Source organism: Vipera berus (genome assembly GCF_964194415.1).
Source record: "Vipera berus genome assembly, chromosome: 7".
Classification (NCBI taxonomy): Eukaryota; Metazoa; Chordata; class Lepidosauria; order Squamata; family Viperidae; genus Vipera; species Vipera berus.
In genome coordinates this window covers 46,421,163-46,442,479 of record NC_138209.1, presented here as the reverse complement: position 1 = coordinate 46,442,479, position 21,317 = coordinate 46,421,163, and the positions used below count along the sequence as shown (strand labels likewise).

Here is a 21,317-nt window from a genome sequence, read left to right as displayed (position 1 = left end):
GTGACACTTCATGCATTCTTTGAAAAAGAAGCTGTACCATAAGAAATACTAAAGGATTCTGCAACAATCTCAGGGAGGTATATAAAACCATACATTCTAGTTATAGTAGATAAATTAGGATCGTTCTAGCAGTTTATGCATTTTTTCCATGGAAATTAAATTTTAACAGAAACAGACCAGTTATTGGGAACTTTGTGTTAACAGGGATACAGTTTACATTTAAGATTACTTTGCATAGGATTTCCACCCTTCCTTCACAATATTTTTATTTAGTTTGGTTTACTTCCTTATCTCTAGTGACACCCTGTGGATACAGAGGACACCTCAGTTACATGGATGAGATTAATAAGTGATCCTTTATACTAGCTATGATGTTGGCACATAAGAATGTCAGTACAAGTAGTCCTCAACTTACAACTATTCATTTAGTGATTGTTTGAAGTTATAAAAGCACTGAAAAAGTGACATAATAGTTTTCCACACAACCATTGCAGCATCCCCATGGTCACATGATCAAAATTTGAATGCTTGGCAATTCATATTTAAGACAGCTGTAGTGTCCCAGGGTCGTGTGATCACTCTCAAGCAAAATCAATGGGGAAGCTAGATTCAGTTAATGTTACTAATGACAGCAGTGATTCACTTAACTATGGCACAAAGAGTTGTAAAATGGAGCAAAATTCGCCTGTCTCATGTAGCAACAGAAATTTGGCACCCAATTGTGGTTGTAAGTTGAAGATGTAAAGTATATAAAGTATTTAACCTTGCTTTGTGAAGTAAAAAGGGGGAAACACTCTCCCCTCAACCTTTGTAATTTATTGTACTATCAACACAAAATCAGGCATTAGAGCCAGGAAGGCTGTGATATAAATTTGGGTTCCTGATTCCTATTAATTTCTGTTGTTTATAACCTTATTGGTTGTTTCTTTACTTTGATGTTTAATGTACACAATCCAGAATCATAGATGTTCAAGTTGGGAGGTCATATTAATTTATCAGTCAGTCAAGCACACTAAGCTTTGTATCATTGTTTGCATATAATAACTTTCCATGGCAACTGTGCAGACATAATTGTACATTAAGAAGATTCTACTGCCTGGATACCGGTTGATACCGTGTTTCCCTGAAAATAGGACCCACCCAGAAAATAAGCCCTAGCCTGATTTTGTAGGGTACATCTAATACAAGCCCTACCCCAAAAATAAGCCCAGGGGGATGGGTGTGGCCGACACAGGAGGTGGCAAGCGCACGGGGGCTGAACAGTGTCTGGCAACAGCCGCACCCCACACAGAACAAGTCCGAGCATAGAAGGAGATGCGGTGGGAGGCAGGCGATCTGGATGTAGGGTGCGGCCGCCTGGCTTGCGGGAAGCTCACATAGTGGCACTGGCAGCAGGCAGAAGCAGAGGTATGGGGGGGGAGGCAGGCGATCCCAATGCGCCGCCCACTCTGTTCCACTGTCTCTCGGCTTGCTCACAGCTGTGCCGGGGCAGGCAGCCACACTGCGCATCAGGATTGCCTGCCTTCCCGTGCCTCTGCTTCCACGCTCTGACTTACCTGTGCTGCGCCAAGGGGCCAGTGGGCTGTGGCAGGACATCATCGCCCCCCATGCGCTCGCTGCCTCTTGTGCATGCGCTGGGGGTGGGATGCCAGGCTGGGCTGATCACCCTGATACTGTGTTTCCCCCAAAATAAGCCCTAATGCATTTTTTGGTGCAAAAAAAATATAAGATGGTCACTCAGTTGATTAAAACAATGAATACAATTTATTAAATTGTCATATGAAAATTCAAACAGTCACAAATGTAATTATTTAATAAATTAAATATTTCTTGAAATGGGGATATCTTTGATATTACTTTTGTATGAGACGAAGAAATCTTTTTAAAGTTTAATAACTGCATGCTTATTCTACAACTACCGTAATTTATTTAGCAATAAACTGAGAATATGCAACTTACGGTATCAAGCAAATACACCATGGGCTTACTACTGAAGTACCAACCTACTGTTCAGCAAGCCTTGTAAGAGTGGATATTTCTTAAATTCTAGGATCCCTGTTACTTAAGATCTTCCTTTCTGTCAAGAACATAGCAGTTGCTATAGTGCTCTTACCTGTCCCACCCATTTGCATTTTTTGTAATTGATAAGAATCAATTTTTTTTACTGTGGTATTGGTAACCAAAACAAAGACCAGCAAAGCAAACTCAATTGTCCTGATAAAAATGTGCATCCTGTGCATCCTTTTGTTTCAATATACATTACCAGGAGAGGTAGAAGCTTTGTTTTGCATGTATTTATAAGTATGTTTTTATGTTATTTATTTTTATCCCCACTTTTATTATTTTTATAAATAATTCAAGGCAGCAAGTATACCTAATATTCCTTCCTACTTTTCTCACAACAAACTTGCAAGGTGGGTTGGGCTTAGTGATTAGCCCAAGGTCACCCAGCTGGCTTTCATGTCTAAGGAAGGACTAGAATGCACCATCTCCTGGTTTCTAGCCTTGTGCCTTAACCACAAGACCAAACTGGCAAAAAACAAATGAATGTTTCACTCAACAACTGCAGGTTCACTTAATGACTGCAGCATTTGATAACTATGGCATTGGCTTACGTGAAAAAGGTGGGAAATGTATTCCAGGACAATAATTCCAGGCTCAATTATGGTCATAAATCAAGGACCATCTGTATTACTTTGAATCTTTTATTATTGGTTAGGAGATACTAATTGGAAGACAGGACAGGTAATAATCCAAGAATATGCAGGAAATCACAAAGAAATGAGTCTCTTTCTGACACCTGACACTTTCTCTGCTGATCACCCAGAGCCATGGGTGTAATCAATAAGCCAACAACCACAATTTAAAACAATAATCCTAAAATAAGCCATGGTTTATTCACTGATTCTTCTCACAAAACTAGAAATAACCCCTTTTTGCCTTAGCAAGATTTGTGAAGCAAGCAACACTGTCTAGAAAGTTAAAATTTAAAACAAGTTGAGGACAGCAAAGATAGGCAACAGTAATCAAAGCATGTGAAAAATCTTTTGAATTAATAAAAAATGTCAGAATGTTATAACAAGTAAAAAAGAAAGCAGGTGCTGAGCTCCTATGCTTGCCTCTGTCAAAAGACTAGTATCTTAAAACTATGTGACAATTGAGGAAGAGTATTTTACTGTAGTTGAAGACTGCTAAGGAATTAGCTTAAAATATTAACATTAAATGAGTTAATGTCTTCAGGATTCAAATGTGTTCTAAATATTTTTTAAATATCTGTTGTTTTTCTGAGTTCCTAGTATGCTCTCAGAATTCTAGCCTATCACTCTGAAAAATCCTAGTGAATATATGAAGATCACTGGAATGGAGGCAACAGAGGTCCTGGATCTTTAAAATGGAAAGTCTTTAGCAAATCTTTAACCAGGACAAAATTAAGTTCCAGGAAGACAGATTTCTGTTAAGCAGTATGAAAAATTTAACAGCAAACACTGTTAAAAAGTGAGCTAGCCTTACCTTTATTCCCAAGTTTATAAAAAGAAGAGAGACATGCATTGTAGATGCTCAAAGTCTGAATTTCACAGGAAATGTATACTTAAGTTTTAGAAGCCTCTCTCTTTTATTCTATTTTTAAATGATTCATATTTCTACAAACTACACATTCAAAATTAGAATTGAGAACTCACACTTTTGCATGCCTTTTAGAATATACAAAGTGTATATGCTACAAGTTAAAAACCACACACTACTGCATTACAAACTGAAATCCAGGATCCCATTCTGACTCAAGTTCTAAGCACCTTTTGTCATCTTTTAAGCTTAAGTCCATTTAAAGGTATTGCTGGTATTTTAAAAGAGCAAAATGCTCTGAATAAAGTCTAAAAGTCCATCACTGAGCACAAAGCACAAATGCACAAAGAGACAGCTATAAGGAATTTGATTCTACTTTCAATAGCTTAGTCCCACTTATAGTTTAGTCTTTACACCATTTTGGAAAACTTCTGTTGCATCATGATATTACAATCTAGTCTTAAATAATCTGATTGGCAAGAAGTTTCAACTAACAAGGATATAAAGTATTTGGATGAACGTTTATTCACATTAGGCTGTAACATTGTTACCAAAGTTAACCATTTATTCTGAAAATGGTACACTTTATTACTTTTTACTTGCAAATTATTTTGTCAACAGAAAGTTACTGAATCTTTCATATTTTTATTGAAAATTACTCCAAGTCAAATGGATTTTTTTTCATTTTCTAAATCACAATTTCTCTATCACTAAATCTGCACAATTCTGTACTATTGTTCTATTGACTGAAATAGTTATCTTTATAAATCTTAATGCCACCTGGGCACCAGGAAATAAACATAGCTCGGAATAAAACAAATTCTGCCATCTCCCTTCTTTTAGCTTCTGTATCAGAAGATAAAGAACTCTTCAGAATGGAAAATAAAAATCTTTTGTTAGCATAGACACAATACATGGGATCTGCTTCTTTCCATGAAAGTCAGGTCTGTTTGAATAGGAACTGAATTCTGCAACTTTGCGATTTACACGTGTTAGGATATGCAAAAGTTCAAGTTTCTTAGCATATTGTTTCAACATCACACACAATGACTGTATAAACCAGGAACCTTCTAAGGAATTCCTCCATGAGTAGTAGCCTAAGAGAAAGTAAAAATAAATTATATTGTTCAAGCAATAATTATAAAAGCCAGCCATAGAATTTGTTCTCCACAATATTATGCAATTATCAAACCAGCAGCATAGAATCCAATGAGAGCATCTAAAGCAATATTCTGATATTTAAAGCATTTGATCACATTCTACCCAAAATTATTTATTTGGCATACCTCATTCTTCCCTTCCTCCCACCAACCTTTCCAAGTATGTTTTCTTAAGGAAAATGGAAGGATGAAAGAAATAACCTCTATTTATTTCCAAAGTCTTCAATAGAGGTAAATCATTCCATTGATCAGAAAAATCAATGATCACAAAATCATTCACAGAATGTCTTTCTCTGTTGTATCCCGACATGAAGCTTGAAACAGAAATTGATCTGAGAAGCCTTCCAAAAAATATCTTGAAAGACAAAAGACTGGACAGAATGAGGAAAAATGCTTTCCAACAAAATAGCCTGAACACTAAAATGTGTCCTTTAACTCCTCTTATAGACACAATAGATATAGTGTTGGTTCTACCAACCAGTATAAGGCAAGAGAATTAGTCTTTATGGTGAGAATCCTCTATGTATTGGTCAGAGGTGATGTACATATTATCCATATCAATAATGCTAATTTCTTCTTATAAAGGAATAAAAATATGTTCCTTTCCTGTCTATTGAGATGAAATCTGACAAAGACAACATGTATCCTGAGTAGACTGTGTGGATTGTAGATCAGCAGGGAAGATCGCCAGAGGAAGTGTCAGAATAGGAAGCCATATTATATTATATAATTAAGCTCTGGCAAAGCTGGAGAATATTGCATTTGTGAAAATGAGAAAACACTTGAATTATACAAGTTAGGGTATTGAAGAGGACTGAGGTTAATAGATCTATTCAAGATAAGGTTATAAATCTAATGAAATTTACGTAAAAGTTGCATTTTCCATTAATTTATCTTACCCGGTGCAGTAGAATAAGCATATAGGAAGTCTGCCTCAACAGGTATTTTCTGACACATTCTTTCATCTGAGCTGCTGTCTGTTTCAACTCCAGAATCAAGATCTGTTCCTCTACAAGCCTACCCAATACAAAACAGGAAAATATCATAAATATTACTAACATTCTTCACTAACACTGATGGGATATAAATGAGTACATACAGAGTAGAGGTGAGCAGTATTCTGATTCAAAGCAGAAAAATTATTTTGGATCCAGCATTGATGCATTTGCTGTATCTCACAGCAACATCTTAAAGAAGTTAAGTCTTTTCCTGGTCTCACAAAACAGCTCTCTGGGTCCAGACAAGTACCATGCAAGGCCAGGAAAAGGCATGGCTTAAAACCATATGAGTGGAGACTGTGCCCCTGTGGACAAGGGACCATTGAAACTATAGCACACGTCCCGCTATACTGCATCTTATATAAGGACTCAAAGACTCAATTTATAACACTTTATCTAATAAAATATCCAGGAAATACTAAACTTTTTTACATGCCAGATCAATATGAAGTAATTTCTCTGAATGTGGCTAAATTCTGCTATGCTATATGTAAAATCAGGCAAATTTTAACTGCCTACTGTTGATCTACTGTGAGATTCAAGGTGCTGGTAATGACCTATAAAGCCCTAAATGGCTTGGGTCCAGGATATCTGAGGGAACACCTGCTGCCAGCATCAAGTTCCCTTCGTCCAGTGCGCTCTCACAGGGAGGGTCTTCTCAGGGTGCCGCCGGTAAAAGGTTGCCGGCGGGTAAGGCCCAGGGGGAGGGCCTTCTCAGTGGGTGCGCCTGCCCTCTGGAACCAGCTGCCCGTGGAGCTGAGGACTGCCCCCAACCTCCATTCATTCCGCCGGGACCTGAAGACCTGGCTCTTCGAGCTCTCTGGCCCAGGCTGAGAATTTTAATTTTAATTGGGGTTTTTACTCTTTCAGGGACTGCTATAATCTTTTTAATTGTTTTTAATTTTTGTATTTCTTGTTTTAATTCCCTGTAAACCACCCTGAGTCCTTCGGGAAAGGGCGGTATACAAATCCAATTAAATAAATAAATAAATAAATAAAATCTACCACCAATCACAATATATTATTATGTCTGTCTTTTATTTTTTAGTTATATTTTAATGCTTTTATTTGCTGGTCTATGACCATAATAAAGATTGACTGACTGACATGGCTTAAGATGTTGTTGACAAATACAATGAGCCATATCCACATCAGCTTTGAATATAACAGTATCCCTAAAACAGAGGAGAATAAGTGCACTTTTATATACAAAAGGCACATAAACTGTAATATGCAAAACCTAAGTTCTATATTAAGTTTGGAAGTTTTATCATTACTCTCCAAATCATATTAAAATTTCACAACATCTTTAGACTGCCCTACTGCAATGGATAGATGAAATCATGTGCATAATTTCGATTTGGGTCAAGCGAAGTTTGATTATTTTAATTTCTAAAGGAGAATATATGAAAATTTCTAGTTATTTTAAGGATTATGAATTAGATTGCTTTACTCTGAAAATAAGTCCACTAAAAAATAATGCATCTGGCTTAATTTCTTAAAGAAAGGACGTAACTCTTTTGGGAGGGACTGATAGACCTGTCAATTCTTGTGTAAACACACATGAATAAGGGGTCCTTAGTGCTCTCTGAGTTTGGTTGTTTCCTTGCAGACATTTCATTACCTAAACAAAGTAACATCTTCAGTGCTAATGACTAGCACTGATGATGTTACCTAGTTTGGGCAATGAAATGTCTGCAAGGAAACAAACAAGTGCAGAGAGAACCAAGGCCCCCTGGTTTAAATCCTGAGCCACAAATATTTTCCTTTATTGATACGTAAGAATAATTTGTATTACTATACTGCACAAGGATAATTGCAACATCTAAAGAGGGTTCAGTGCTTCCCTATAGATGCTAAAAGGATTCTACTTCATTACTATTCCCAATTTAATGTGTATGTTGGGGGGATGGGCAACAATCTGGCCCTTTGAGGAAGTCTTTTACTGAAAGATTTCTATCTTTCTACTTTGTGTTTCTTATTACCTGGATAAAAAAGAGCTTTGGCTTCCCTCGCAGGGTCTTACACCTGTCTCCTCTGAAGAGGTTGGTTAACGTTTTCAGTTCTAGAGGGCCATCCGTGCCATAAATCAATCCATCCTCCCCATGGCTTAGCAAGACACAAACAAAACTATTTCTCTTTCTATGATCGTCCTTGGCAACTTAAAGAGAAGATAATGTTTATATTGCGATCAGAAATTCCTAAATAACAATTTTCTTCAAATTAACCAAGATAATTATATTTGTTAAAAAAAATAAGACTTTTGAATGTTAAGATATAATTAGTCTGTAGAAGCAGAGAAACATTTTTAGTGCAATAGTTTGCTTTTTGCACTTCCAAAAACAATCTATAATTTTGCTATCTTCATCAGGATAGTCATAGTCAAGTACTTTCTTATTTTAAGTAGTCACATAACTTTCAAGATGTAGTACCGGTAGTTCTCAGTTTATGACCATTTTTAGCGACTGTTCATAGTTACAATGATGCTGAAAAAAGTTATGTACAACTGGTCCTTACACTTAAGACCACAGCAGTGTCCCTATGATTACATGATCAAAATTTGGGTACTTGGTAACTGATATGTATTTATGATAAGTTGCTGTGTCCCAGGATCACGATTGCCATTTGCAACTTTCCTACTCCAAGAAGCAAAGTCATTGCGGGGAGCCAGATTTGCTTAACAACCCTGTGATTCACTTAATAACCATGGTGATTTGCTTAATGACTGCAAGAAAACCAAAATAAATAAGGCATGACTCATTCAACAACTGCTTTGCTTAGTGATGAAAGTTCTGGTTCTAACTGTGGTCGTAAATCAAGGACTACCTGTACATAATTTGACTCTAGTCTATAGCAATAAAATGTTCTACATTAAACATTATTTTATTAAAACCAGAAAGTAACAAAAATGATGAAAATTGAATGAAACAAAACACCTTTGGATACAGCAAATTTTATTCTGAAATGTAGATCTGATTCAATTTAATAATACCAAGACTCTTCAAAAATCTACTTTCTTACTGATATGCCATACAATTCCTTTAATTCGAGGCATAGACTTTTATGTGTCAATAAGAACAGATAGCTCCAAACTTAAAATATTAGCTCGTTCTGTAATATACTTCAGTACAACTGATGATACATCATAAAGTGACTACTCACTGTTTTGCAACACATCAATAATTTGTTTACATGAAAGATCATTGTAAGTTTTCACATTATATCCCAATGTTCTGAAAGTGTCTAAAACAAGTGCTGCGTCTGCATCTGTACCAGATCGAAGTGTCATTCCTTCATGTTAAAAAAGAGGGGGGGGGGAAATCATAAGACATCTTGCATTTTGAAAACACTATAATGCAGCAAGACAGTGTATATTAACAGGCAGCATCTGCCCAGCTAGAGAATATATAAAATGTGAAATAACAGTTATACATGTGACATCAAACAGATGTCCCATCATACAAGGCCATGAAGGTATTTACAGTTGGGTATCCTGGCAAGGCAGAATTTCCAGTTATATTTACTCTTTAAGCCATTGAGAATTGTGGATTTTAGGTGAGTGGGCAAACAAACAAACAAACCAACCTCTTCAGAACAGTCTTTTTAGAATTTCATGGTGAGTGTTCAATGATCTAACAGGCAGCTGAGTCCTCTGGGACACTGGAAGGAGAGGAGGGTTCACTTAACGTGCCTTTATTTCCACAATCTAGGAATGCTGTATCTGTAATGCCCTTCCATAGTCTTCTTTTAGAAATGGCTAGAGTGTCTGAATTCGTGGAAGTGGGGCAGATGTAACAAACAGACACAGGGTGTAGCTGTGACACCCTACAGACTTTGAACTTGCATGTATTCTGAAGAATGGCTGCAGAATAGATTATGAGAAACTTTATTTAAATGCCACGCAAGTTGTCAAGGGAATTAGATTTCACTCCACGGCAGTGTTATTTCTATCCCTTTGTATTCAGGGAATTATTTCTCTTTTAAAAGACAACAAGAGGAAGTCAGGTTCTTCCTTAATGATGTACATGCCCGTACACGACTGTAATTTACTGATTCTAAATCTCCAACCTTTGTTACTAGGAGAAATGAAGCTGGCTTGATCTTCTCTTCTGCTTTCCTCCCCTTTAGCCTCTTCTTTACCATTTGACGTTTCTGTATCCATAACTTAAATCAGGCATGTCAAACTCGCGATGTCACGTGACATCGCGCAACGTATCGGAACTTTTTCCCATTGCCGAAAATGGGACGGGCGTGGTTTCTCCATGATGCTCTGGCCTGTGGGCCGGCAGTTTGACACCCCTGACTTAAATGTTCCTAGAGATGAACTGGGATATTGGAAATTTGCTCGAGACATTCTACTGACCATGAATATTCCTTTTTTGGATCACTGGGAGGGGATATTGGATGTCTTTAAAGCTGTGATCAGAAGTGCACGCTTAACCATACAACATAGGTTGATGACCTTAGGAAATATAACTCCAAAGGTTGACACCGTAAAGCAGGGGTGTCAAACTGCCGGCTCATGGGCCGGATGTGTCATGCCGAAACCACGCCCACCCCATTGCCGGCAATGGAAAAAAACTCATGCTACATTGTGACACGTCATGTGACATTGCGAGTTTGACACCCCTGCCATAGAGAGAATGCAGGTTCTAGGAAATTCAAAGAATTCAAATTCAAAGAAAAGCATCTGACTGTTCCAAGTAAATTACCTGCTTATATTTTAATTTTAATAAATAAAAACATATTTACCAGTATCTGGAAGGAAATGTTTATTGTTGACTAGAATGCATATCCCCATTTCTGGACAGTCCATTCTATAACTTTCATCTGCTTGTATCACAGAATCAACAGATTTGCTAAAAGGAATGCTTTTCCTATGAAGAAATAAAACAATGTAAAGCTAATGTTGTCATTCAAGTTACAAATTGAAGATCAGTGTTTGATTCTATGCATTTTGTATGCACTGAGAAATTTACCAATGTTAAGATAAAGGGTTGCTGGCAAAAAAATACTAGTTATAAAAATGATAAGGAATCAGATCTTGAAGAATGAGTGAAATAATTACACATCTCAAAGCTATTTAATGCAAAAAAATGAGTTAATTTTTGATACATAAAATCAGAATAATGTACGAGATGATATTATTGAAAAGAAATGAGATGTACACAATAGGGCTGTGTGCATCCCAATGATTTAGAAGATGTGATTTGGACCCAGTACAAACACACACCTCTCTGTTATTCATTAAACAGTCTTTTTCTAGCTTTCATGCAAGTTGAAAAAATATTTGTTTGCTTTAAGAACTGACTTGTTAAAGGAACAGAATCTTTTTTAATGCTCATGTGAAAATCTAAGTGAAAGACAGTGTGCTTTAATGAATAAAAAAGAGATGTTGCATTTACACAAAGTCCCAAAAACTTCTTGTGATGAGTGTGTACCCAAGCTCAAGGAAACATAGTGAACTTTTAGTTATAAAATTTAAGACACTGAACTAAGTTAGGATTAATTTGTAATTATCTGGCTGCCTACTGTTTAATATATTCTCTTATTTATTTATGAAAACTGGCACTTCCCAAGGTACCCAAATTTTCATACAGAATGTAAAGTAAGAGTGCTGCTACATTCCTCATAGCTTTATTTTTCTTTGCTTTTGCTATACAGTAATGAGTGGTAAAGGTAAAGGTAAAGGTAAAGGTTCCCCCGCACAGGCGTGCTAGTCGTTTCCGACTCTAGGGGCCGGTGCTCATCTCCATTTCAAAGCCGAAGAGCCAGCGCTTGTCCGAGGACGTCTCTGTGGTCATGTGGCGGCATGACTAGACGCCAAAGGCGCACGGAACGCTGTTACCTTCCCACCGTAGTGGTCCCTATTTTTCTACTTGCATTTTTACGTGCTTTCGAACTGCTAGGTTGGCAGAAGTTGGGACGAGTAACAGGCGCTCACTCTGTTATGCGGCACTCGGGATTCGACCCGCCAAACTGCCGACCATCTGATCGACAAGCTCAACATCCTAACCCACTGAGCCACCGCGTCCCTCAATGAGTGGTAGGAAGTGCCAAATGAAACATCCACTACTGATTGACACACTCTTAGTTGATGCCAGGCTCATTGTAGGAACTGGATGCAATGTGACTATTAATTTTGGCTTAAATAGGTGAGATTTCCCATAAACCAATTCTTTAACTAGAAAAATAATTGTACACACACACACGACCCAAGAGACACCCCACTCCCCCCAATAAACCCTGCTTACCCTTCAGAACCAGATAAAGTCTTTGCGTCTGTTACACTATGTGGTGATTTCAGGACATGGTTTTCTTCTGCCATAGTTGGTTCTGTTTGTAAATAAAGGAAAAATATAATTTTAATTGTATAATTAAATAGTGAGCACCTTTTGCTTCCTTGCACCTTAAAATGTAAGATAGATACCCAACTAGGTTTGACTTTTGTAAGGAACTGAAGACCTGTTTCTTCCTCTATGCCAGGGGTGTCAAACTCAATTTCATTGAGGGCCGCATCAGCACTGCGGTTGCCCTCAGGGGGCCGGGTGGGTATGGCCAGGGTAGGCGTGGCCTGCTGGGTGGGCGTGGCTAGAGTGCGTATGGCCTACTGGGTGGGCGTGGCCAGCTCTACATCATTCGCATCAAGGGTGCCTATGGGGGCCTGGGCAGGAGTGGGACAGATCTGAGGGTCTCTGGCAGAAGGAGGGTCTCTGGGCCAGGGCCAAGGCAGTGGGGGCCCTTCCCTCACTGTTTCCAGGATGGCTTTGCGGACCGCATGAAACCACTTCGTGGGCCGGATGTGGCCCCCGGGCCTTGTGTTTGACATGTCTGCTCTATGCCTATGGATGGTTAATAGTTTCTCCTCTGGCATCCAGGTGGAGAAGTCTTTGGGGAGGTTCTGTTTTTAATCTGGTAAACCAGATTAAAGTCACTTGTGTGAGATGGGTAGTTATATACATGAATAATAAATAAACCATACCCAGCTAACCATTGCAAACAGTATGTGATTTAGCAAAATGTGACTTTGTATTGTAAATTCTTGCACATATGCACTTAGTTACTTAGCAACAGTGGTGGGATTCAGCTGGTTCACACCACTTCAGCAGAACCGGTAGCCAATTTTTTGTTGCCCAGACCCCAAATGGATCTCCGAAAACAGCATCCACAGAGAACCAGTTGTTCACATATTTGAATCCCACCACTGCTTAGCAAGCTTTGTGGATTGCATCCTTGCCTTGTTAATCTGTTTTGAGAAACAAGGTCAATAGTTACTGCATCTATGGGATCAAAATATATACAGTGTTTTTTCAGTGAATGTGGAATTATTTCAGTGAGGCAATTTGTCTACTGACCTATGATAGATCAATACTTGAAGGGGTCTCAGGATGCTATTTCCCTTCTCTTCAATTGGACTGCCCTAACTTTATGTGCCAGATAACCTACAGCAGGAATCTATGCGAACACTTTCTGAGGTCCCGACGTTGGATTCCTGATAGCAAGCATAAGGGTGTGACATTTAAAAGAGGTTCTCCTTCCTCTGTGGGTCTGTTCAAGGCAGAACAGTGATGGAGCACATGGATGGAAAGCTATGAGGATGTGAACTGATGTATCTTTTTTCCTGTGATTCTTAATATTTACTCCACATATCTTGGGGTCATTTCATCCTTATTTGAGCCTATTGTCTCTGAATCATAAAAAAAACTTATTGGCTACTAGCTAGCTATCATATCCATGTCAATAATTAAATGATTCCCTTCAATAATTCTCAAAGAAAATACAATCTACTGTAGTTACTACTAAGACTTAGCTGATTATTCTGAAGAAATGTTTATCTAGCTACAGAAATTGAGGGTTCAATTTTTGTAATGTCCAGAACACACAAAAACATATAGATTTAATTAGGGGAAATTCAGTCAATACACAGAAACCAAAATACTTATAAGAAAACTCAAAGAATACAAAGAACATTACCTGCATGAGTTAAATGAATATTGCTTAAAAATAACTAAATTTCACTTGAAAAACAGTATTTTCTAAAAGCAAATTGGCCATATATTTTCCTAGGAAAAAGAATTACTAAAAGACTTTCTCATAAGTAGACATCTGTTCTAATTCTGTAGAATCTGATACATGCTCTGTCAGCAATTATTTACTTCTGTTCCACTACAGTGATACTAACATACAGAAGCAACATATCTCTTGAGAGGACCATGCTATTACCAACTAACCTCACTCATGTATCAAAGCATTACCTCATCCTGGTTAGCTAATGCACTGATGTCATCATCTATCAAGCAGAATATACATTCCTCTGGGGAAGATGATTTCATTTCTCAAAGGGGAAAAGAAATCTGTCTAAGACAAGCGTTAAGTTTACGCTTGTCTGCTTTTTGGTACTACCACTTGCTCCCCTGAGTTTCTTTGACAGAAACACAATTAAGAAAGTTAAGATGGTTCTATGAAAAGTTAGCAATAATACAACTGACATATCTGATAATCTAGGTCAGGGGTGTCAAAGTGCCGGCCCATAGGCCGGATGCGTCATGCCAAAACCGTGCCCATCCCATTGCCAGCAATGGAAAAAAAGTCACGAAATGTTGCGGCACGTCACATGATCTAGGTCAATATAGTTAAAGATAGCCCTTTTTATACAATAATAGGTAGTGTTGGCTTCCTTAGAGGCACTGAAGAGTAAATAAAACTTAACTTCTAGGTCAGGGGTCCCCAACTCCTGCTCCGTGAACTGGTACAGGGCCACTGCATGCCAGCAACCGGTCCGCACAAAAAAGCAAAGCCCCATCTGTTGGATGCAGGCAGTACACAAAACCATGCACCCTCTGGTCAGCGAAAAAATCTCTCTCCACAGAGCCGGTCCCTGGTGCCCAAAAGGTTGTAGACCTCTGTTCTAGGTAATATTTGAAATCACGATTTTCCATATTCTTCCCCAAACTACTGCTTGCCTAGAGTAGTATTCCTCTAGAAATTGTAATGTTTTAAAATACTTTTAAAATACATTTCAGTAAGATGTTTTTCATTCAGCATTACTGTAATTTATAATTTTAAATATAGTAAACATGATATACCAAGAAAAATAGAATCCAGATTCCCAACTAAATGAGCAGGTCACAAATACTATTAACTATAAAGAACCAAGGAAGTATCCAGGACAGGACACTTTCTTCCAGTTGTGGACTGCATCAGACTTGAGGCACGGAGAGGCAACCTACATTTTACTTGAGACGTTTACTTACTTTATGCTGGCATCCCATTAATTCATAAATTGAAAGATTCTTGAAAGCAAAATTAAGAAAAGGTAGGAATGCAAAGAATGCAATCATACAGCATTCTCAACTTGATGCAATATATTGGGAAACCAGAAATTATTTTTATCTTGGATTATAAAATCCTTATTGAAAGCAGAGTTGAAATAACTCTTTAACAGGCATAGGGTAGGCGTGGTCTTATCCAATCTTTGTGGTTTGATGCTTTATTTACAGGAACTGGAGGCAGCCTTCATTAATCTGCTTAATCTCTTAGTGAAGGCTGGGAGTGGTCCTTTTCCAATCTTTATGGTTGAAGGCTATAATTATTGACAGAACCTGCATGCAACCTTGATTAATCTGCCTAATCTCTTAGGTGATTGCTACATTTCAAAAAGCAATGGAAAATACAGATTTGTTCCAATTACATCTGCTTCCAGTATGGTGTAGTAGTTAAAGCACTGGCTACAAAAGGGGAGGCACACCTTCAAGCCTTGAAAATTCACTAGATAATAGACCAATTACAGTGCATCAATTCACCCCACTACCCAGAATTGTCATTGTTGGGATAAAATGAAACCATATAGTCTGTCTGGAATTTTAGAATGGAAGACAGGATATAAATCAAATAAGCAAATAAATGGTTTGTGATGAACTTCTTACAAAAATCAAATAATTTAAGGTTAGCCTCAGAATACAAATAAGTGAAATAATAAAACCAGCTAGCCCTATATAGTAACTTTGTTTAGTCATCATTGGCAGTTACAAGATTGATGAAAAAGTAACTATTACCAATTCTTGCAAGTCCGTTAAACAATGGAAAGCTAAAATAAAATCATAAGCACAGATGCAATTTCACTTAGCAACCGCTCTGCTTAATGACTGAGTTGCTGGTTCCATCTGTGGATATATTATATCACTTCTACTCTGTGTAGCTTTCATTATTAGCAAGTAAAGCTACACTGCCCAGGTACTACTAGCATATAAAAGATACACATAGTAAACTGCTCTTAAGATTGCTGCAAAGGTCAGGAAATGTCATCTACTGGCATTCTAAGAGTTTTTAAAAGTCACCAATTTTATCCCCATGTGTTCTCCTATTAGATCTCTTTGCACCAGCTGTGTAAAGGCACTATATGAAATTTTCTCTTGGTTATGTCATCAAATACTTTAGTTTCAGAACTCTGCAAAATTAGAAAATACAATACAACCCATAATTTAACTCCTGAAGGAAAAGGAGACTATAAATCTAACAAATAGTTAATTTTATGCTGTCCTCAGTTGAAAACGGTAAAGAATTTTGAGGGAAGCCAAATATTTAGAGAACGGCATTCTCAAGGAGGCTTTTCATATAGATACTGCATACAGTATTAACATTTTCTTGGTAGCAAGTGCCCCTTGTTTCTACTGGGCTGTATTTCTGAATAAACTACACTAAGATTGTGCTGCAATTTATCAGACTTGGCTCCAAATTAACTTGTTCTAAAGATCTGACAATTATTTGGGTAAAGATATTTCTAGAATTATGCAAAATATTTGGTCCTACGTCTCTAAGGAAGCACTTTAGTGCTTGTTCTTCACACTGCAGATGTAGTTTTGGTAGGCAATTTCAGTGTGAACTACCCCTTGAAGACTGTTCATGAACTCATAAACTGCCATACATTCATTGTAATCTTGATCTATATAAAAGGCCTGTCAAACCCAAAGTCAGGAACTAAAACTAATAGTGAACCCAAAATTGTTAAATTTTGTTTTGCAAGCCATGCTCTTGGGATGCCAAAATAGAGGTGGAGAATCAATGTTAAAGGGTAGTTTAATTTATAGTAGCCAATCTACCAAATGCCTTAATACTTTTGAGAATTAAACTTCTCTTTTAGGAATACAGCTTTGAGTATTAAGAGCCTTCCTTTTCTTCACTTAGTTAACTGTAGGTTGTTTGGTGTTTATTTTAATATTCAGTGCTGGTCTGTGACTGTAATAAAAATTGATTTTTAACTTTCATTTCTCTTTCTCTTATTGAAACGTCATGAAGCAAAGGACAAAGACAGAAAGGAAGGTAGTCCCAATCCACTGCCAAACCAAAATCTTTTAAAAATCTTTTTTAAACTGTTGCACAAGTGGTCTCGGGATGGGCCTCGAAGAGAACGGGTAAGACTTTTGTTTCCAGGAAGGACGCCGATACCTACTATGCAACTTGCCAGCAGCTGCTCGGCCACTTCTTAATCTCCGAGGCTTATGCAGGTGAGAAAGTCTGCGGGGTAGAAGTAAGCAAGAACAATTAACCACGATGGCGCCAATTAGCAGCTTCTAGAGAAAGGAAAGAATGGCGATCCGAGAGAGCAGCAACAGGAACGCGTCCCGCCTCTCTTAGCGGGTTAGCTTGGCTGGAAGCAACCGTTTAAAGAAAAAAAAATGCTTTATTTCCAACCGAGACGCAAGGACCACACCGCACCGGGCTAGGAAAGAACTGCTCGAGGAACTCAACAGCACCAGCACCAGCCTGGGAGTGAAAAAATGACTTACGTGGGAAACACCCCGCCACACACACATACACACAACCGGAGGCAAGATCACTGACCTCTAGTGACTCCTCCTTCGCTCCTACGGTTTTACTCGCTTCCAGGGCTGCCTCCGACCGTTCTCTCTACGCTCGGTTCCCCAGCCCAGCCTCGCTTTTAACCCCGCCCTGGAGGAAGGGAGGAAGAGTTGCCGCTGCCTAGTATTGACGACGACCCCAGCAACAGGGACGTTTGTCCAATCGCGAGCGCGGGCGCGGTTTTCTTCCTGCCGACTTTCGAAGCTAGGCTGGCAACTGCGGCCCTCCCTGGAGAAGGGGCTGCTTTGGAAGCCGCCCCCTCTCCCCGCCGAGGTAGGTGGGATGAGCGACCTCCGTTTCATCCCCGTCGCTGGGACGAGTATAAGATGATGTAATCACGCGGCCTCCCGATTCTTTTGTTTTCCCAACTGCATGTTGTTTTTGCAAGTTGCGCGGGCCTTTGAGTTTTTCTTTAGGGCTGGCAAGGAAGCGAAGGTTCAAAAACTGCTATGCTGCAGATCCCGCCCTCTCTCTATGTCCATATAATTAGGCGGAGAGACACGGGAGGACACCTTTTGTGAAGAGGCGCTGCTTTAATTCTCAAAGCTTATAGGAGATGCACGTCCAGTTTGGTGTGCGCAGTCTAATCAAACCGCCAAATATAACTTGATGAGAAATTGGGAACTATGGGCTCGTTTGCACAACAAAACGCCTAGCGTGAGCGTGGCCCATTAATCATTTGCAGCAGGCGGAATGCAAGTTTCTGTTTACTCTCAGCCGATCTGAGCGGGCAGCCTCTAACTCCTTTTCTCACTATGTATCAAAAGTGCTTTCCAGTTTGTGCAGACAGGAGTGTTTTGGTTTAGTCATCTGCTACACTTCAGTTCATTTTGGGCAAATGCCTCCATTGTACTTGGCTACTATGCAGTGGCGCCTCCCTTCCACTTGCTCGTTGCTCTTCTCTGGGTTACTTGTCTCTTGAAAAGCCTTCAGTAGCTGAACCTATGGACCAGAGAAACAGTGGGCTTTTTTGTTACAAGTTCACTGATGGAAGAATGAAAGGCTGGATTTTCTTTTTATTTTACACATCCATTGATGAAATAGTTGTGGGAAGTCCCCCCCCCCAGAAGGAAATATTAAAAGGGCAGAATATATACTGCTCAAAAAATAAAGGGAACACTTAAACAACACAATGTACTGAATTCAATAGTAGGATGTCTTATTTTCTGTTCCCTTTATTTTTTTGAGCAGTATATTTCCCTAAAGGATTTTAAAAGCAGAAACCAAGCCTGCCCCCAAGTCTCACAAGCAGAAACCAAGTCTGCAGGAATGCAGATGTGATAATCTCGGCTTTTTTTTGTCATAGAATGCCCAGAATGGAGTTCTGGCACCTTTTTTGGATGGAACCTTGTAGGGTAGGCAAGGCGGGTTGTATGACGTGTGAGTTCTGGCACCTTTTTTTTTTACAAAAAAAGCACTGGAAAATCTTGTCAGGAAACTGGGATTAGGAAGAAAGATCTCTAGAGTCAACATCAGCCACAGCCCCAGAGAAGCAGGGGACATAATAGGATTAACCCACCACCATCAAGAATACCAGAAAGGCACACCCAGACTCAGGTCAAAATATGTGACACAGGAAATAAAAAGCCTGACACAGGAAATAGCTCCAAAACAAAAGGCTCTAGACTAGAGGGTATAAAACCCCACTCCCTACATGTGCTCAGTCCTTTTTTTGCTGGATCCATCTTTCTGTCTGGCTTTCCTCTGCAATAAACTATAACCTTCCTAAAGCAGTCGCCATGTTGTTTATCCCCAGCTTGGATGGAACCATGATGAAGTCTTTTCTTCCTACATAGTGCATCCCTCTGTAGGAAGAAAAGTCTTCATCATGGTTCCATCCAAGCCGGGGATAAACAACATGGAGACTGCTTTGGGAAGAAGGTTACAGTTTATTGCAGAAAAAAGCCAGACAGCAAGATGGATCCAGAAAAAAGACTGACCACCTGTGGGTAGTGGGGTTTTATACCCCCTGGACTCTATTGTTTGGAGTTATTTCTGGTTCCTGTTTGAGGCTATTTCCTGTGTCACGTACCCTGAGTCCAGGTGTGCCCTTCTAGGAAACTTGCTGGCTGTGGGTATGTCACAGCCCCTGCTTCCCTGGGGCTGGAGTGTGTAGATGTTAAGCCTTTGTCTACCTAAGCTCCTGGCTCCAACCTTCTTGATGCTCACATTTGCATGTCTATAGAACTGGTTTTCTGCTTGGGGGGGAAGGAGACCTGAGACTATTAAGAAAACTGGGCATGCTTTCCTGCTTCTTCAATTTGTTTTTAGGAAATAGATTTTTCTGCCTTTTTAATATTTCCTTCTCTGGGGAGCTGACTTCTCTCACCTTCTTGTTTCTTAAACTAGCTGAAATTCTTAAGCTATTTCTGCCTATTTCACTTTCTATTTGAGGATCATGTTTCTGTAGTCATCTCAGCATGCATTCAGCTTTAATGCATTTTTGTAAAATTTTGGATTCAGAATGAGTGTGCACGCGCGCGCACACACACACACACACACCCATTACAGAATAAGTGGGTTCTCAACCTTTTCTTCATGATGGACACCCTTTAAATACCTTTTGTGGCCATGAAGCATGGCCACATACTACCACGACTTACCTCAAGATTTATATCATAACATTTCTTCAAGCCTTTGCAAACCCACTGGGATGACATTGTGGCCTTCCCAGGGGTCCGCGGACCACAGATTGAGAACCACTGGAATAAGTGACTAGATATGTACATTGTGGTTGTGAAAATACTCTTTTCTATGCTGTCATTTCAATCATAAAAATGTCAAGATTAAATCTTACATTTCTTGTGATTTATGTTACTAATGTTTAGGCACAATCCTAAAATTGCAGTTATAACCTATGTACCTTGATTATATTTATTACTTCACAACTATTTTTAATATTTTCTACTTTAATTACTACAATATAAAAAAGAAATTGTAAAAAAGGAAAAAAAGCTGAAAACTAGAAAAAACGTATTACATGTACTTAAAATCCAAGGTATAAATGCATCATTAAACCTTTATCACAGGAAATAATATTGACTAAGGCTGCATTGTTAGAGATCCAGTTCTTAATATAAAGTGAACACATATTGGCAATCCAAGACTAAAACTCAAATCAAATTCTTTTTCCATCACTGATGTATAAATACCAAGAAAACTACAGGAACTTGTCCAGACAGTCTCCATGAATCAGACACAATTAAACAGAAGGGGGGAAAAAAGATAAGTTCACTTACAGTTTAGTAAACAAAAGCTAACAGCATTTTGGATATATATAGTATTTTTCTTTATTAGAGTAATATACTATTGTATTAATTATTCTATATATATCCTTTTCTGTTAAAATAATCTAATCTCACTTCATCATTAACTTGAAAAATGCATCAAATAATAATAATAAACCTTTATTGTCAAAGTACAACATGTGTACATTGAGATTAGCTGAGCCTCCCCCCATGCTCTCTCCCCCCAACACACAGTGACAACAAACCCTCCATCCCACCACACTATGTGAACCAACTACACCACACACCGGCCTCCCAATTCAATTCTGCATAAGATTATGTCCCATTTAAAAGCCCAACAGCCCACGGATAAAAGCTATTTTTCAGCCTGTTGGTATGGCTGGCTATATTCCTATATCTCCTACCGGATGGTAGGAGAGTAAAGAGATACCGTCCAGGGTGTGAGTCATCCCTGAGAATCTTCCTCACTCTTCCAAGGCAACGAGCCC

At 38.7% G+C, this 21,317-nt stretch overlaps 2 protein-coding genes across 4 annotated transcripts in view; one reads left to right on the top strand and one right to left on the bottom strand.

The window, feature by feature from the left end:
• Positions 1-1,745: 1,745 nt before the first annotated feature.
• Positions 1,746-17,638, bottom strand: CASP3 (caspase 3). 3 transcript variants are annotated; one of them, XM_081332842.1, is made up of 8 exons: positions 17,564-17,638; positions 17,172-17,236; positions 11,977-12,058; positions 10,475-10,599; positions 8,885-9,013; positions 7,708-7,883; positions 5,624-5,741; positions 1,746-4,661 (listed from the first exon to the last, which is right to left on the bottom strand). In XM_081332842.1, the coding sequence occupies exons 3-8, from the start codon at positions 12,048-12,050 to the stop codon at positions 4,435-4,437; spliced, it is 849 nt and encodes a 282-aa protein (XP_081188968.1). In that variant the 5' UTR covers positions 12,051-12,058; positions 17,172-17,236; positions 17,564-17,638; the 3' UTR covers positions 1,746-4,434. The 3 variants fall into 3 exon arrangements, with proteins under 3 accessions (XP_081188968.1, XP_081188970.1, XP_081188969.1); XM_081332844.1 differs by lacking the exon at positions 17,564-17,638 and having other exon boundaries at positions 17,172-17,419; XM_081332843.1 differs by lacking the exons at positions 17,172-17,236; positions 17,564-17,638 and having other exon boundaries at positions 11,977-12,143.
• Positions 17,618-21,317, top strand: part of PRIMPOL (primase and DNA directed polymerase) — a 22,139-nt gene continuing 18,439 nt past the window's right edge. The window contains exon 1 of the mRNA XM_081332841.1: positions 17,618-17,854. The gene's annotated coding sequence lies outside the window, so the exon portion shown is untranslated. The remainder of the gene's footprint in view (positions 17,855-21,317) is intronic.

Bases quoted from the DNA above. Each gene is read 5' to 3' on its own strand.
- CASP3 (XM_081332842.1), bottom strand. From the start codon at position 12,050: ATGGCAGAAGAAAACCATGTCCTGAAATCACCACATAGTGTAACAGAC. The intron at 10,600-11,976 runs GTAAGCAGGGTT...ATTTCTTCATAG, and splicing joins ACTTTATCTGGTTCTGAAGG to GAAAAGCATTCCTTTTAGCA. The intron at 9,014-10,474 runs GTAAATATGTTT...TTTAACATGAAG, and splicing joins ACATTTCCTTCCAGATACTG to GAATGACACTTCGATCTGGT.